General features: G+C 42.4%; 1 protein-coding gene across 9 annotated transcripts in view; it reads left to right on the top strand.

The window, feature by feature from the left end:
* The window catches only part of LOC110523188 (cAMP-specific 3',5'-cyclic phosphodiesterase 4D), a 392,833-nt gene that overhangs the window by 345,526 nt on the left and 31,072 nt on the right, over positions 1–16,235 (top strand). For all 9 annotated transcript variants that reach the window (XM_036976772.1, XM_036976773.1, XM_036976775.1 and 6 more), the window contains one exon: positions 2,632–2,744. In XM_036976772.1, coding sequence (XP_036832667.1) covers positions 2,632–2,744 — 113 coding nt within the window. The remainder of the gene's footprint in view (positions 1–2,631; positions 2,745–16,235) is intronic.

Raw genomic sequence — 16,235 nt, forward strand, 5'->3', positions numbered from 1 at the left:
GGGGCGGGCCCGGTGTGTCTCGCTGAGCAGGAGAAGAATGCCATTGACGTCAGAGGAGATGTTGTCAGCAAGGACAGAGGACCCCTGCTTCAAGAGGACCCCTGTTTTTAAGCTTCTGAAACCCCCCAGCCCAGCCACTGACTTTCTGCACAGCCATTTGAAGGACAGAGAGAGAGAGAGAGAGAGAGAGAGAGAGAGAGAGAGAGAGAGATATGCTATTGACGTCAGAGGAGATGTTGCCAGCAAGGACAGAGGACCCCTGCTTCAAGAGGACCCCTGTTTTTAAGCTTCTGAAACCCCCCCAGCCCAGCCACTGACTGTCTGCACAGCAAGATAAATAAATACATAGAAAAGGGAAGAGAGATGAGGAGAATGCAGAGAGGGGGAGAGAAACAAAGATGGTGATGGAGATGCAAGCAAAGGCTAAGAGAAAGGGGGGGATCCAGAGAGAAATGCATTTTTGTTTTCTACTCTGTCTCTTTGTAGCTCTGTCCTCCTCTCACTTACTCTTTCATTGTCCATCACCACAACCTACAGTTAAGAACAAATTCTTATGTACAATGACAGCCTACCCCAGCCAAACCCAGACGATGCTGGGCCAACTGTGGGACTCCCAATCACAGCCAGATGTGATGCAGCCTAGATTCGAACCAGGTACTGCAGTGATGCTTCTTGTACTGAGATACAGTGTCTTAGACCACTGCGCCACTTAGTGGAGTATATATATATATTGCACACACAACTTAACACAACTCAACACATAGCAGCATTAATATGTTTAGAAGCGTAACTACGCTCCACCACAAATCTTAGATTTAGAACATTGTCCGTTGTCTGCCCTAATCCAGGATTAGGTAAAAACACAGGGAATATGTGGCTGAGCGGAAATACCCCTACATCATTTCCTAATGAGGATTAATCATGAGGAGGTTCAGCCTGACTGACTACTATTCATAATCCCACTGGCGGAATGCTCTCAGTGACTGTCTGTGTGCGTGCTTATGTGTTTGTCATCATGTTTTCTTTGTCTGTTTTCATAGTCAGAACCACAAGTCATATAGTCATATCACTGTTCTAGAACATGATTGGATAGGTTAAATCATGCCTTAGTGATTACATCAAGGAAGGGAAGAAGGAAGGATGCGAAGTCTTCGAACAGGATATATCCATCAAACTTAACCGTTAGATGCTAACCTAACTACAGATATAGGAACAGATTACACTAACTATACACCAACTTCAACCATTGGAGGGGGTTCAGTAGACATCTAACCCTGTATCAGTGGTTAGGGGCTCAGATCTGAACCTGTGACTCCAGTCCAGTCCAGGTAGTCTGTTACTCCAGTCCGGCTCTTCTTGTGTGCTGAGCAGTGTTTTCACAGGAAGCAAGCGTTTTCAACTCATGCTTTTTGAGTCAGCCATCCCTCCTATTGACGTATTGCTTTATCCACAGTCAGACCCGCTTGGACATTTGTCTCCATCTGTCTGACTGTCCATCTGTCTGTCAGAGCAGTGGTCATCGTCATTGTGTCGTCGATGCAGGGAGGACAGGGGATTTGAGACAGAAAATAAACTCAACCGTGGCTCTCTGTGTGTGTGTGTGTGTGTGTGTGTGTGTGTGTGTGTGTGTGTGTGTGTGTGTGTGTGTGTCTGTGGGCTACAAATGTGGTTCTCTGTCTTTAGAGGAGGTGTGTGTGTGTGTGTGTGTGTGTGTGTGTGTGTGTGTGTGTGTGTGTGTGTGTGTGTGTGTGTGTGTTTGGAAGGGGGGTCTTGGCTTTGTCTTAGACTTCTCCTTTGTCGTTGACTCCTCATCACGGTAGGCTGAAGAAGTTTTCCTTTTTTTCCTTCTGGATATCCCTGGGAAGAGTGTTGATCGTGTAGAGATGTGAGACGGATTTTCCTGCTATCCCAAATCTGGGAATCCTCTGGGTTGGAGAGAGCACAACTCTGTCCGGACCGTCGAAAGATTTTCGTGTAGGCGTTGGATTCCATGTGTGTTTTTTTGTTTTCAGCTCGTGGAGCATGGGGGCAGCTTTGCTGTGCTTTCCCATCAGGGCTTTTGCAAGGCTGGACTCGTTCTAGTGTGACACTGTGGAACTTCCCCTAGATGTTAGAACTGTGGATTCTAGAACTGTATGTTGTGGATTCTAAAACATCTCACTCTGGATTGTAGAATGGTCCATTGTCGATACCAGAACTACACTCTGTGGAACTTTCTCTTCTTGGGATTCTATAACTACTTCTACTACTACTGTAACTACTCTCTGGAGGACTGAGAGAGGGACTGAAGGGTGATTGTTGACACTTATGAAAGATACTTAGCTACAGCCAGAGACCATCTCAGAGACAAGTATTTTCCCCTGTTCAATATCTCTGTGGGGAAGCTATCATCACCGTAGACACGTTTTGCTCTTCAAGCCCCTCTAACCATGAAGAGTCACCTATGCATCCACTCAGGCAACCCGGGCATTGCACTCGTCTATGGCATCACCACTGACGAAACGCAAGAGATGACGTCGCACACCCCTGTCAAACGCCTCAAAACTGACCACCACCACTCACCATCCCTACCTGTCCCCGTTCCCCTACCCCCTATTCCCCTTTCCTCCGACCCCTGTCTCCCCCCTCCAGAGGAGGCCTACCAGAAGCTGGCCACAGAGACGCTGGAGGAGCTGGACTGGTGCCTGGACCAGCTGGAGACCCTGCAGACCAGACACTCTGTCAGCGAGATGGCCTCCACCAAGGTAGGACCACTATCTACCTAATTATTACTACTAAGACTATCTAGACAACACCACTATCTAACTAATTGTTACTACTCAGACGATCTAGACAATGGGTGAACTGGGTGAACTGCCATAGGTCTGTGGGCATGGCGTTGGGTAGTGGATTTAGTTTTGAGATAGAGCTTTTACAGTAGACCTACAGGGTCTGGGACCAAGGTCTATGTCTTAAAGTGGGATGGAGAGGAGGACACAGAGTGTGATCGTAAGTGCCCAGTCACCTTCCTCTTTCTGAGCCCAGTTAAACACTTAGATATAAAGAACATCAGCACCATCATGAGATAGACAACATAACACAACTACAGCCGAAGGTTATAACTCAAGTAAAAAATCTGACCGTTAATAATAGCATATGCATATGATATTACACCACCCATATAATATTACACCACCCATATGATATCACACCACCCATATGATATTACACCACCCATATGATATTACACCACCCATATGATATCACTACACCACCCATATGATATCACACCACCCATATGATATTTTTTCACCACCCATATGATATTACACCACCCATATGATATTACGCCACCCATATGATATCACACCACCCATATGGTATTACACCACCCATATGATAATACACCACCCATATGCTATTACACCACCCATATGATATCACACCACCCATATGGTATTACACCACCCTTATGATATCATACCACCCATATTATATTACAACACAACCAATATGATATTACCTCACCACCCATATAATATTAGCTAATTACCCATATGATATTACTGTACCACCCATATGATATTACCGCTTCTATAGGATATTACAGCATCACCCATATGATATTAACCGACCACCCATATGATATTACTTCAGCACCCACATGATATTACTACACCACCCATATGATATTACTACACCACCCATATGATATTACTACACCACCCATATGATATTACTTGACCACCCATATGATATTACTATACCACCCATATTATATTACTACACCACCCATATGATATTACTACACCACCCACATGATATTACTACACCACCCATATGATATCACACCACCCATATGATATTACAACACCACCCATATGATATTACACCACCCATATGATATTACACCACCCATATGATATTACTACACCACCCATATGATATTACTACACCACCCATATGATATTACACCACCCATATGATATTACTACACCACCCATATGATATTACTACATCACCCATATGAAATTACTACACCACCCATATGATATTACTGCACCCATATACGCAGTGCTCATTTAGTGTACCAGACAAAATATTCACAGAACTTAATTTAATCTATGAGTTAACAAATAGTTCCTAGTACAACTGCACTGCACTCAGTCAGTACCTTTCACCTATGAGCTGTTCTCTTCTTGTCCACAGTCACATGACAGATATGAAGGTTACAGGTGGACATATTGTTGACTATCATGCAGAGGATGAGGTTTGTTGGAAAGCAGAAAACAGTAATACTGCTGGTTGAATCCCTTTGTTAAAATGGGTGTTTCAGGTTGAATCCCTTTGTTAAAATGGGTGTTTCAGGTTGAATCCCTTTGTTAAAATGGGTGTTCCAGGTTGAATCCCTTTGTTAAAATGGGTGTTTCAGGTTGAATCCCTTTGTTAAAATGGGTGTTTCAGGTTGAATCCCTTTGTTAAAATGGGTGTTTCAGGTTGAATCCCTTTGTTAAAATGGGTGTTCCAGGTTGAATCCCTTTGTTAAAATGGGTGTTTCAGGTTGAATCCCTTTGTTAAAATGGGTGTTTCAGGTTGAATCCCTTTGTTAAAATGGGTGTTTCAGGTTGAATCCCTTTGTTAAAATGGGTGTTTCAGGTTGAATCCCTTTGTTAAAATGGGTGTTTCAGGTTGAATCCCTTTGTTAAAATGGGTGTTTCAGGTTGAATCCCTTTGTTAAAATGGGGGTTTCTGGTTGAATCCCATTGTTTATATGGGTGTTTCAGGTTGAATCCCAATTGTTAATATGGGTGTGTGAGGTTGAATCACATTGTTAATATGGGTGTATCAGGTTGAATTCCATTGTTAATATGGGTGTATCAGGTTGAATCCCATTGTTTATATGGGTGTATCAGGTTGAATCCCATTGTTAATATGGGTGTATCAGGTTGAATCCCATTGTTAATTTTGGTGTATCAGGTTGAATCCCATTGTTAATATGGGTGTATCAGGTTGAATCACATTGTTAATATGGGTGTATCAGGTTGAATCCCATTGTTAATTTGGGTGTATCAGGTTGAATCCCTTTGTTTATATGGGTGTTTCAGGTTGAATACCATTGTTAAAATTGTGTTTCAGGTTGATTCCCATTGTTAATATGAACATGCTTACAGCACTGCTGTCTTGGGTTATACCACTTCCTACTCAGTCCTTTACATGTGGTTGCTTGTTGATGCTTTTAGGTAGCTCGAATCTCCAAGTGTACATCTCTTATGTCTAGGTTATGTACTCCCATGAGTAAATGTTCAATTTATTGTTTAGCTGTGTGCTCTGCCCTGGGAGCAGCTAAGTCAGACAAGCTGCCCCACAGTTTCTCAGCTACAGTAGCAGCATGCAGGCAGGCTCTTGGAAAGCTCGCTTAGATCCAAAATGTCAGTCGCAGGGAGCCAGTCTCAGGCAGATGTTTTGTACACACGGTAGGCAGGCTACAGTAAATGTACGTGCTGGATAGGGAACCTAAGGGGGCTAGCGTTAGCCTAGCGTTAGCAGCATACTGCTCTGCTCTCTGCCATGGCTCCGGAGACTTCTCCAGCTGATAACATTGTGATGTCATCAGTATGCTCGACCGTCTCGATGAGGAATGAGGGACAGCATAATGTGTTTCTGTGTGAGTACCAGGAACCTGTTTGTCACGGTGTGTGTGTGTACATCTTCTAGGGAACTGTGTCTGAGAGAATGTGTGTGTAAAGAAGGCTTGTTGCTGTTTTTATTAGGTTCTGGTTTGACCTCTAGCTTGCACACAACTGTTGTTATTCCAGGATGTGTATATGTTGTTATTCCAGTATGTGTATATGTTGTTATTCCAGAGTGTGTATATGTTGTTATTCCAGTATGTGTATCTGTTGTTATTCCAGTATGTGTATCTGTTGTTATTCCAGTATGTGTATCTGTTGTTATTCCAGCGAGGGATGCCGTCTGTTTGTGTGTGTGTGTGTGTGTGTGTGTGTGTGTGTGTGTGTGTGTGTGTGTGTGTGTGTGTGTGTGTGTGTGTGTGTGTGTGTGTTTGGATGTCATTGCTGTGGGACATCCAGATGCTGAAAGTAGCAGCCGTGTGTATGGTGAGATGTGTTTCCATGTTTTAAATACAGAAACACACACATATATATATATATATATATATATATATATATATATATATATATATATATATATCAATGCAACACCTTGTATTAGTCAGATTGGAAGATACATACAGACCAATGTTTTTATAGCTGTGTGTGTGTGCTGCTAGACTAAAGGTCATTGGACCGATGTGTAGACACAACTGGAGATGCCCGTCACGCCACTTAGAAGACACTTTAATGCAAAGCAACTTACATTACAGAGAGTTCAGACATTTTGTTGCACGTGTATGTGATCTCTGCGAGCATTGAACCCATGACCTTGTTAGCACCATGCTCTTATCAAATGTCCACACGTGGACCAGATAGTCCCATGACCCTACTTATTAAATATACAATTCTGTCATTAACAGTCAGTGGTAGAGTTTATTGTTAACCTTTAATTTCTGTATAATACTTCCTGTTTCTCTGTCTGTGTAGGCTCTTTGTGCACCACAAGTGTAGCAGGTAGCCTAGCGGTTAGAGCGCTGGGACAGCAACCCAAAAGGTTGCTTGTTTGAATCCCCAAGCCGGCAAGGTGGAAAAATCTGTCGTTTTGCCTTTGAGCAAGGTAGTTAACCCCTAGAACACCTGCTCCCTGGGCACTGATGATGTGGATTAAGGCAGCACCCCGAACCTCTCTGATTCATAGGGCATGCATTCAGTTGTGCAACTGACGAGGTATCTCCTTTCCTCACCTAGTGTTTGGACATTGTTGTCATTTCTTAAAGCACCTGCACAGTCTGTCATCAACAATTACATGTTCCCTCTTTTTTTCATGCCCTCATGCTTACAGAACTGTGGTGTGTGTGTGTGTGTGTGTGTGTGTGTGTGTGTGTGTGTGTGTGTGTGTATGTGTGTGTGTGTGTGTGTGTGTGTGTGTGTGTTTCTGTACTGACTGTGTTAATGTACAGTATGTGCCCCTGTCCTCTCTCTCTCTCTCTCTGTCTCCCAAATGTGTGTGTTTGAGTTATCTAATCCTCTTTGACCACAATCAGCCACCTTGTTGTTCAGATGGGGACGGAGGGATTTTCTAGGTACAGATAGAGAGACCAGCCTAAACACTGGTCTCTTTGTACAGAAACACCAGGGATATCAGCCTAAACACTGGTCTCTTTGTACAGAAACACCAGGAATATCAGTCTAAACACTGGTCTCTTTATACAGAAACACCAGGGATATCAGCCTAAACACTGGTCTCTTTATACCGAAACACCAGGGATATCAGTCTAAACACTGGTCTCTTTATACCGAAACACCAGGGATATCAGCCTAAACAGTGGTCTCTTTATACCGAAACACCAGGGATATCAGCCTAAACACTGGTCTCTTTATAGAGAAACACCAGGGATATCAGCCTAAACACTGGTCTCTTTATACAGAAACACCAGGGATATCAGCCTAAACACTGGTCTCTTTATACAGAAACACCAGGGATATCAGCCTAAACACTGGCCCCTTTATAGAGCATCACCAGGGATATCAGCCTAAACACTGGTCTCTTTTTACAGAAACACCAGGGATATCAGCCTAAACACTGGTCTCTTTATACAGAAACACCAGGGATATCAGCCTAAACACTGGTCTCTTTATACAGAAACACCAGGGATATCAGCCTAAACACTGGTCTCTTTATACAGAAACACCAGGGATATCAGCCTAAACACTGGTCTCTTTATACAGAAACACCAGGGATATCAGCCTAAACACTGGTCTCTTTATACAGAAACACCAGGGATATCAGCCTAAACACTGGTCTCTTTATACCGAAACACCAGGGATATCAGCCTAAACACTGGTCTCTTTATACAGAAACACCAGGGATATCAGCCTAAACACTGGCCTCTTTATAGAGAAACACCAGGGATATCAGCCTAAACACTGGTCTCTTTATACAGAAACACCAGGGATATCAGCCTAAACACTGGTCTCTTTATACAGAAACACCAGGGATATCAGCCTAAACACTGGTCTCTTTATACAGAAACACCAGGGATATCAGCCTAAACACTGGTCTCTTTATACAGAAACACCAGGGATATCAGCCTAAACACTGGTCTCTTTATACCGAAACACCAGGGATATCAGCCTAAACACTGGTCTCTTTATACAGAAACACCAGGGATATCAGCCTAAACACTGGTCTCTTTATACAGAAACACCAGGGATATCAGCCTAAACACTGGTCTCTTTATACAGAAACACCAGGGATATCAGCCTAAACACTGGTCTCTTTATACAGAAACACCAGGGATATCAGCCTAAACACTGGTCTCTTTATACAGAAACACCAGGGATATCAGCCTAAACACTGGTCTCTTTATACAGAAACACCAGGAATATCAGCCTAAACACTGGTCTCTTTATACAGAAACACCAGGGATATCAGCCTAAACACTGGTCTCTTTATACAGAAACACCAGGGATATCAGCCTAAACACTGGTCTCTTTATACAGAAACACCAGGGATATCAGCCTAAACACTGGTCTCTTTATACAGAAACACCAGGGATATCAGCCTAAACACTGGTCTCTTTATACCGAAACACCAGGGATATCAGCCTAAACACTGGTCTCTTTATAGAGAAACACCAGGGATATAAGCCTAAACACTGGTCTCTTTATACAGAAACACCAGGGATATCAGCCTAAACACTGGTCTCTTTATACAGAAACACCAGGGATATCAGCCTAAACACTGGTCTCTTTATACAGAAACACACCAGGGATATCAGCCTAAACACTGGTCTCTTTATACAGAAACACCAGGGATATCAGCCTAAACACTGGTCTCTTTATACAGAAACACCAGGAATATCAGCCTAAACACTGGTCTCTTTATACAGAAACACCAGGGATATCAGCCCAAACACTGGTCTCTTTATACAGAAACACCAGGGATATCAGCCTAAACACTGGTCTCTTTATACAGAAACACCAGGGATATCAGCCTAAACACTGGTCTCTTTATACCGAAACACCAGGGATATCAGCCTAAACACTGGTCTCTTTATAGAGAAACACCAGGGATATCAGCCTAAACACTGGTCTCTTTATACAGAAACACCAGGGATATCAGCCTAAACACTGGTCTCTTTATACAGAAACACCAGGGATATCAGCCTAAACACTGGTCTCTTTATACAGAAACACAACAGGGATATCAGCCTAAACACTGGTCTCTTTATACAGAAACACCAGGGATATCAGCCTAAACACTGGTCTCTTTATACAGAAACACCAGGGATATCAGCCTAAACACTGGTCTCTTTATACAGAAACACCAGGGATATCAGCCTAAACACTGGTCTCTTTATACAGAAACACCAGGGATATCAGCCTAAACACTGGTCTCTTTATACAGAAACACCAGGAATATCAGCCTAAACACTGGTCTCTTTATACAGAAACACCAGGGATATCAGCCTAAACACTGGTCTCTTTATACAGAAACACCAGGGATATCAGCCTAAACACTGGTCTCTTTATACAGAAACACCAGGGATATCAGCCTAAACACTGGTCTCTTTATACCGAAACACCAGGGATATCAGCCTAAACACTGGTCTCTTTATAGAGAAACACCAGGGATATCAGCCTAAACCCTGGTCTCTTTATAGAGAAACACCAGGGATAACATCCTAAACACTGGTCTCTTCATAGAGAAACACCAGGGATATCAGCCTAAACACTGGTCTCTTTATACCAAAACACCAGGGATATCAGCCTAAACACTGGTCTCTTTATACAGAAACACCAGGGATATCAGCCTAAACACTGGTCTCTTTATACAGAAACACCAGGGATATCAGTCTAAACACTGGTCTCTTTATACAGAAACACCAGGGATATCAGCCTAAACACTGGTATCTTTATACAGAAACACCAGGGATATCAGCCTAAACACTGGTCTCTTTATACCGAAACAACAGGGATATCAGCCTAAACACTGGTCTATTTATACAGAAACACCAGGGATATCAGCCTAAACACTGGTCTCTTTATACAGAAACACCAGGGATATCAGCCTAAACACTGGTCTCTTTATACAGAAACACCAGGGATATCAGCCTAAACACTGGTCTCTTTATACAGAAACACCAGGGATATCAGCCTAAACACTGGTCTCTTTATACAGAAACACCAGGGATATCAGCCTAAACACTGGTCTCTTTATACAGAAACACCAGGGATATCAGCCTAAACACTGGTCTCTTTATACCGAAACACCAGGGATATCAGCCTAAACACTGGTCTCTTTATAGAGAAACACCAGGGATATCAGCCTAAACCCTGGTCTCTTTATAGAGAAACACCAGGGATAACATCCTAAACACTGGTCTCTTCATAGAGAAACACCAGGGATATCAGCCTAAACACTGGTCTCTTTATACCAAAACACCAGGGATATCAGCCTAAACACTGGTCTCTTTATACAGAAACACCAGGGATATCAGCCTAAACACTGGTCTCTTCATACAGAAACACCAGGGATATCAGTCTAAACACTGGTCTCTTTATACAGAAACACCAGGGATATCAGCCTAAACACTGGTATCTTTATACAGAAACACCAGGGATATCAGCCTAAACACTGGTCTCTTTATACCGAAACAACAGGGATATCAGCCTAAACACTGGTCTATTTATACAGAAACACCAGGGATATCAGCCTAAACACTGGTCTCTTTATACAGAAACACCAGGGATATCAGCCTAAACACTGGTCTCTTTATACAGAAACACCAGGGATATCAGCCTAAACACTGGTCTCTTTATACAGAAACACCAGGGATATCAGCCTAAACACTGGTCTCTTTATACAGAAACACCAGGGTTATCAGCCTAAACACTGGTCTCTTTATACAGAAACACCAGGGATATCAGCCTAAACACTGGTATCTTTATACAGAAACACCAGGGATATCAGCCTAAACACTGGTCTCTTTATACCGAAACAACAGGGATATCAGCCTAAACACTGGTCTATTTATACAGAAACACCAGGGATATCAGCCTAAACACTGGTCTCTTTATACAGAAACACCAGGGATATCAGCCTAAACACTGGTCTCTTTATACAGAAACACCAGGGATATCAGCCTAAACACTGGTCTCTTTATACAGAAACACCAGGGATATCAACCTAAACACTGGTCTCTTTATACAGAAACACCAGGGATATCAGCCTAAACACTGGTCTCTTTATACAGAAACACCAGGGATATCAGCCTAAACACTGGTCTCTTTATACAGAAACACCAGGGTTATCAGCCTAAACACTGGTCTCTTTATACAGAAACACCAGGGATATCAGCCTAAACACTGGTCTCTTTATACAGAAACACCAGGGATAACATCCTAAACACTGGTCTCTTTATACAGAAACACCAGGGATATCAGCCTAAACACTGGTCTCTTTATACAGAAACACCAGGGATAACATCCTAAACACTGGTCTCTTTATACAGAAACACCAGGGATATCAGCCTAAACACTGGTCTCTTTATACAGAAACACCAGGGATATCAGCCTAAACACTGGTCTCTTTATACAGAAACACCAGGGATATCAGCCTAAACACTGGTCTCTTTATACAGAAACACCAGGGATATCAGCCTAAACACTGGTCTCTTTATACAGAAACACCAGGGATATCAGCCTAAACACTGGTCTCTTTATACAGAAACACCAGGGATATCAGCCTAAACACTGGTCTCTTTATACAGAAACACCAGGGATATCAGCCTAAACACTGGTCTCTTTATACAGAAACACCAGGGATATCAGCCTAAACACTGGTCTCTTTATACAGAAACACCAGGGATATCAGCCTAAACACTGGTCTCTTTATACAGAAACACCAGGGATATCAGCCTAAACACTGGTCTCTTTATACAGAAACACCAGGGATATCAGCCTAAACACTGGTCTCTTTATACAGAAACACCAGGGATATCAGCCTAAACACTGGTCTCTTTATAGAGAAACACCAGGGATATCAGCCTAAACACTGGTCTCTTTATACAGAAACACCAGGGATATCAGCCTAAACACTGGTCTCTTTATAGAGAAACACCAGGGATATCAGCCTAAACACTGGTCTCTTTATACAGAAACACCAGGGATATCAGCCTAAACACTGGTCTCTTTATACAGAAACACCAGGGATATCAGCCTAAACACTGGTCTCTTTATACAGAAACACCAGGGATATCAGCCTAAACACTGGTCTCTTTATACAGAAACACCAGGGATATCAGCCTAAACACTGGTCTCTTTATACAGAAACACCAGGGATATCAGCCTAAACACTGGTCTCTTTATAGAGAAACACCAGGGATATCAGCCTAAACACTGGTCTCTTTATAGAGAAACACCAGGGATATCAGCCTAAACACTGGTCTCTTTATACAGAAACGCCAGGGATATCAGCCTAAACACTGGTCTCTTTATACAGAAACACCAGGGATATCAGCCTAAACACTGGTCTCTTTATACAGAAACACCAGGGATATCAGCCTAAACACTGGTCTCTTTATAGAGAAACACCAGGGATAACATCCTAAACACTGGTCTCTTTATACAGAAACACCAGGGATATCAGCCTAAACACTGGTGTCTTTATAGAGAAACACCAGGGATAACATCCTAAACACTGGTCTCTTTATACAGAAACACCAGGGATATCAGTCTAAACACTGGTCTCTTTATACAGAAACACCAGGGATATCAGCCTAAACACTGGTCTCTTTATACAGAAACACACCAGGGATATCAGCCTAAACACTGGTCTCTTTATACAGAAACACCAGGGATATCAGTCTAAACACTGGTCTCTTTATACAGAAACACCAGGGATATCAGCCTAAACACTGGTCTCTTTATACCGAAACACCAGGGATATCAGTCTAAACACTGGTCTCTTTATACAGAAACACCAGGGATATCAGCCTAAACACTGGTCTCTTTATACCGAAACACCAGGGATATCAGCCTAAACACTGGTCTCTTTATACAGAAACACCAGGGATATCAGCCTAAACACTGGTCTCTTTATACAGAAACACCAGGGATATCAGCCTAAACACTGGTCTCTTTATAGAGAAACACCAGGGATATCAGTCTAAACACTGGTCTCTTTATACAGAAACACCAGGGATATCAGCCTAAACACTGGTCTCTTTATACAGAAACACCAGGGATATCAGTCTAAACACTGGTCTCTTTATACAGAAACACCAGGGATATCAGCCTAAATACTGGTCTCTTTATACAGAAACACCAGGGATATCAGCCTAAACACTGGTCTCTTTATACAGAAACACCAGGGATATCAGCCTAAACACTTGTCTCTTTATACAGAAACACCAGGGATATCAGTCTAAACACTGGTCTCTTTATACAGAAACACCAGGGATATCAGCCTAAACACTGGTCTCTTTATACAGAAACACCAGGGATATCAGCCTAAACACTGGTCTCTTTATACAGAAACACACCAGGGATATCAGCCTAAACACTGGTCTCTTTATACAGAAACACCAGGGATATCAGCCTAAACACTGGTCTCTTTATAGAGAAACACCAGGGATATCAGCCTAAACACTGGTCTCTTTATAGAGAAACACCAGGGATATCAGCCTAAACACTGGTCTCTTTATACAGAAACACCAGGGATATCAGCCTAAACACTGGTCTCTTTATACAGAAACACCAGGGATATCAGCCTAAACACTGGTCTCTTTATACATAAACACCAGGGATATCAGCCTAAATACTGGTCTCTTTATACAGAAACACCAGGGATATCAGCCTAAACACTGGTCTCTTCATACAGAAACACCAGGGATAACATCCTAAACACTGGTCTCTTTATACAGAAACACCAGGGATAACATCCTAAACACTGGTCTCTTTATACAGAAACACCAGGGATATCAGCCTAAACACTGGTCTCTTTATACAGAAACACCAGGGATATCAGTCTAAACACTGGTCTCTTTATACAGAAACACCAGGGATATCAGTCTAAACACTGGTCTCTTTATACAGAAACACCAGGGATAACATCCTAAACACTGGTCTCTTTATAGAGAAACACCAGGGATATCAGCCTAAACACTGGTCTCTTTATACAGAAACACCAGGGATATCAGCCTAAACACTGGTCTCTTTATACAGAAACACCAGGGATATCAGCCTAAACACTGGTCTCTTTATACAGAAACACCAGGGATATCAGCCTAAACACTGGTCTCTTTATACAGAAACACCAGGGATATCAGCCTAAACACTGGTCTCTTTATACAGAAACACCAGGGATATCAGCCTAAACACTGGTCTCTTTATACAGAAACACCAGGGATATCAGCCTAAACACTGGTCTCTTTATACAGAAACACCAGGGATATCAGCCTAAACACTGGTCTCTTTATACCGAAACACCAGGGATATCAGCCTAAACACTGGTCTCTTTATACAGAAACACCAGGGATATCAGCCTAAACACTGGTCTCTTTATACAGAAACACCAGGGATATCAGCCTAAACACTGGTCTCTTTATACAGAAACACCAGGGATATCAGCCTAAACACTGGTCTCTTTATACAGAAACACCAGGGATAACATCCTAAACACTGGTCTCTTTATACAGAAACACCAGGGATATCAGCCTAAACACTGGTCTCTTTATACCGAAACACCAGGGATATCAGCCTAAACACTGGTCTCTTTATACCGAAACACCAGGGATATCAGCCTAAACACTGGTCTCTTTATACCGAAACACCAGGAATATCAGCCTAAACACTGGTCTCTTTATACAGAAACACCAGGGATATCAGCCTAAACACTGGTCTCTTTATACAGAAACACCAGGGATATCAGCCTAAACACTGGTCTCTTTATACAGAAACACCAGGGATATCAGCCTAAACACTGGTCTCTTTATACAGAAACACCAGGAATATCAGCCTAAACACTGGTCTCTTTATACAGAAACACCAGGGATATCAGCCTAAACACTGGTCTCTTTATAGAGAAACACCAGGTATATCAGCCTAAACACTGGTCTCTTTATACAGAAACACCAGGGATATCAGCCTAAACACTGGTCTCTTTATACAGAAACACCAGGGATATCAGCCTAAACACTGGTCTCTTTATACAGAAACACCAGGGATATCAGCCTAAACACTGGTCTCTTTATACAGAAACACCAGGGATATCAGCCTAAACACTGGTCTCTTTATAGAGAAACACCAGGGATATCAGCCTAAACACTGGTCTCTTTATACAGAAACACCAGGGATATCAGCCTAAACACTGGTCTCTTTATACAGAAACACCAGGGATATCAGCCTAAACACTGGTCTCTTTATACAGAAACACCAGGGATATCAGCCTAAACACTGGTCTCTTTATACAGAAACACCAGGGATATCAGCCTAAACACTGGTCTCTTTATACAGAAACACCAGGGATAACATCCTAAACACTGGTCTCTTTATACAGAAACACCAGGGATAACATCCTAAACACTGGTCTCTTTATACAGAAACACCAGGGATATCAGCCTAAACACTGGTCTCTTTATACAGAAACACCAGGGATAACATCCTAAACACTGGTCTCTTTATAGAGAAACACCAGGGATATCAGTCTAAACACTGGTCTCTTTATATAGAAACACCAGGGATATCAGTCTAAACACTGGTTTCTTTATACAGAAACACCAGGGATAACATCCTAAACACTGGTCTCTTTATAGAGAAACACCAGGGATATCAGCCTAAACACTGGTCTCTTTATACAGAAACACCAGGGATATCAGCCTAAACACTGGTCTCTTTATAGAGAAACACCAGGGATATCAGCCTAAACACTGGTCTCTTTATACAGAAACACCAGGGATATCAGCCTAAACACTGGTCTCTTTATACAGAAACACCAGGGATATCAGCCTAAACACTGGTCTCTTTATACAGAAACACCAGGGATATCAGCCTAAACACTGGTCTCTTTATACCGAAACGCCAGGGATATCAGCCTAAACACTGGTCTCTTTATAGAGAAACACCAGGGATATCAGCCTA

Source organism: Oncorhynchus mykiss, chromosome 5, assembly GCF_013265735.2.
Source record: "Oncorhynchus mykiss isolate Arlee chromosome 5, USDA_OmykA_1.1, whole genome shotgun sequence".
NCBI lineage: Eukaryota > Metazoa > Chordata > Actinopteri > Salmoniformes > Salmonidae > Oncorhynchus > Oncorhynchus mykiss.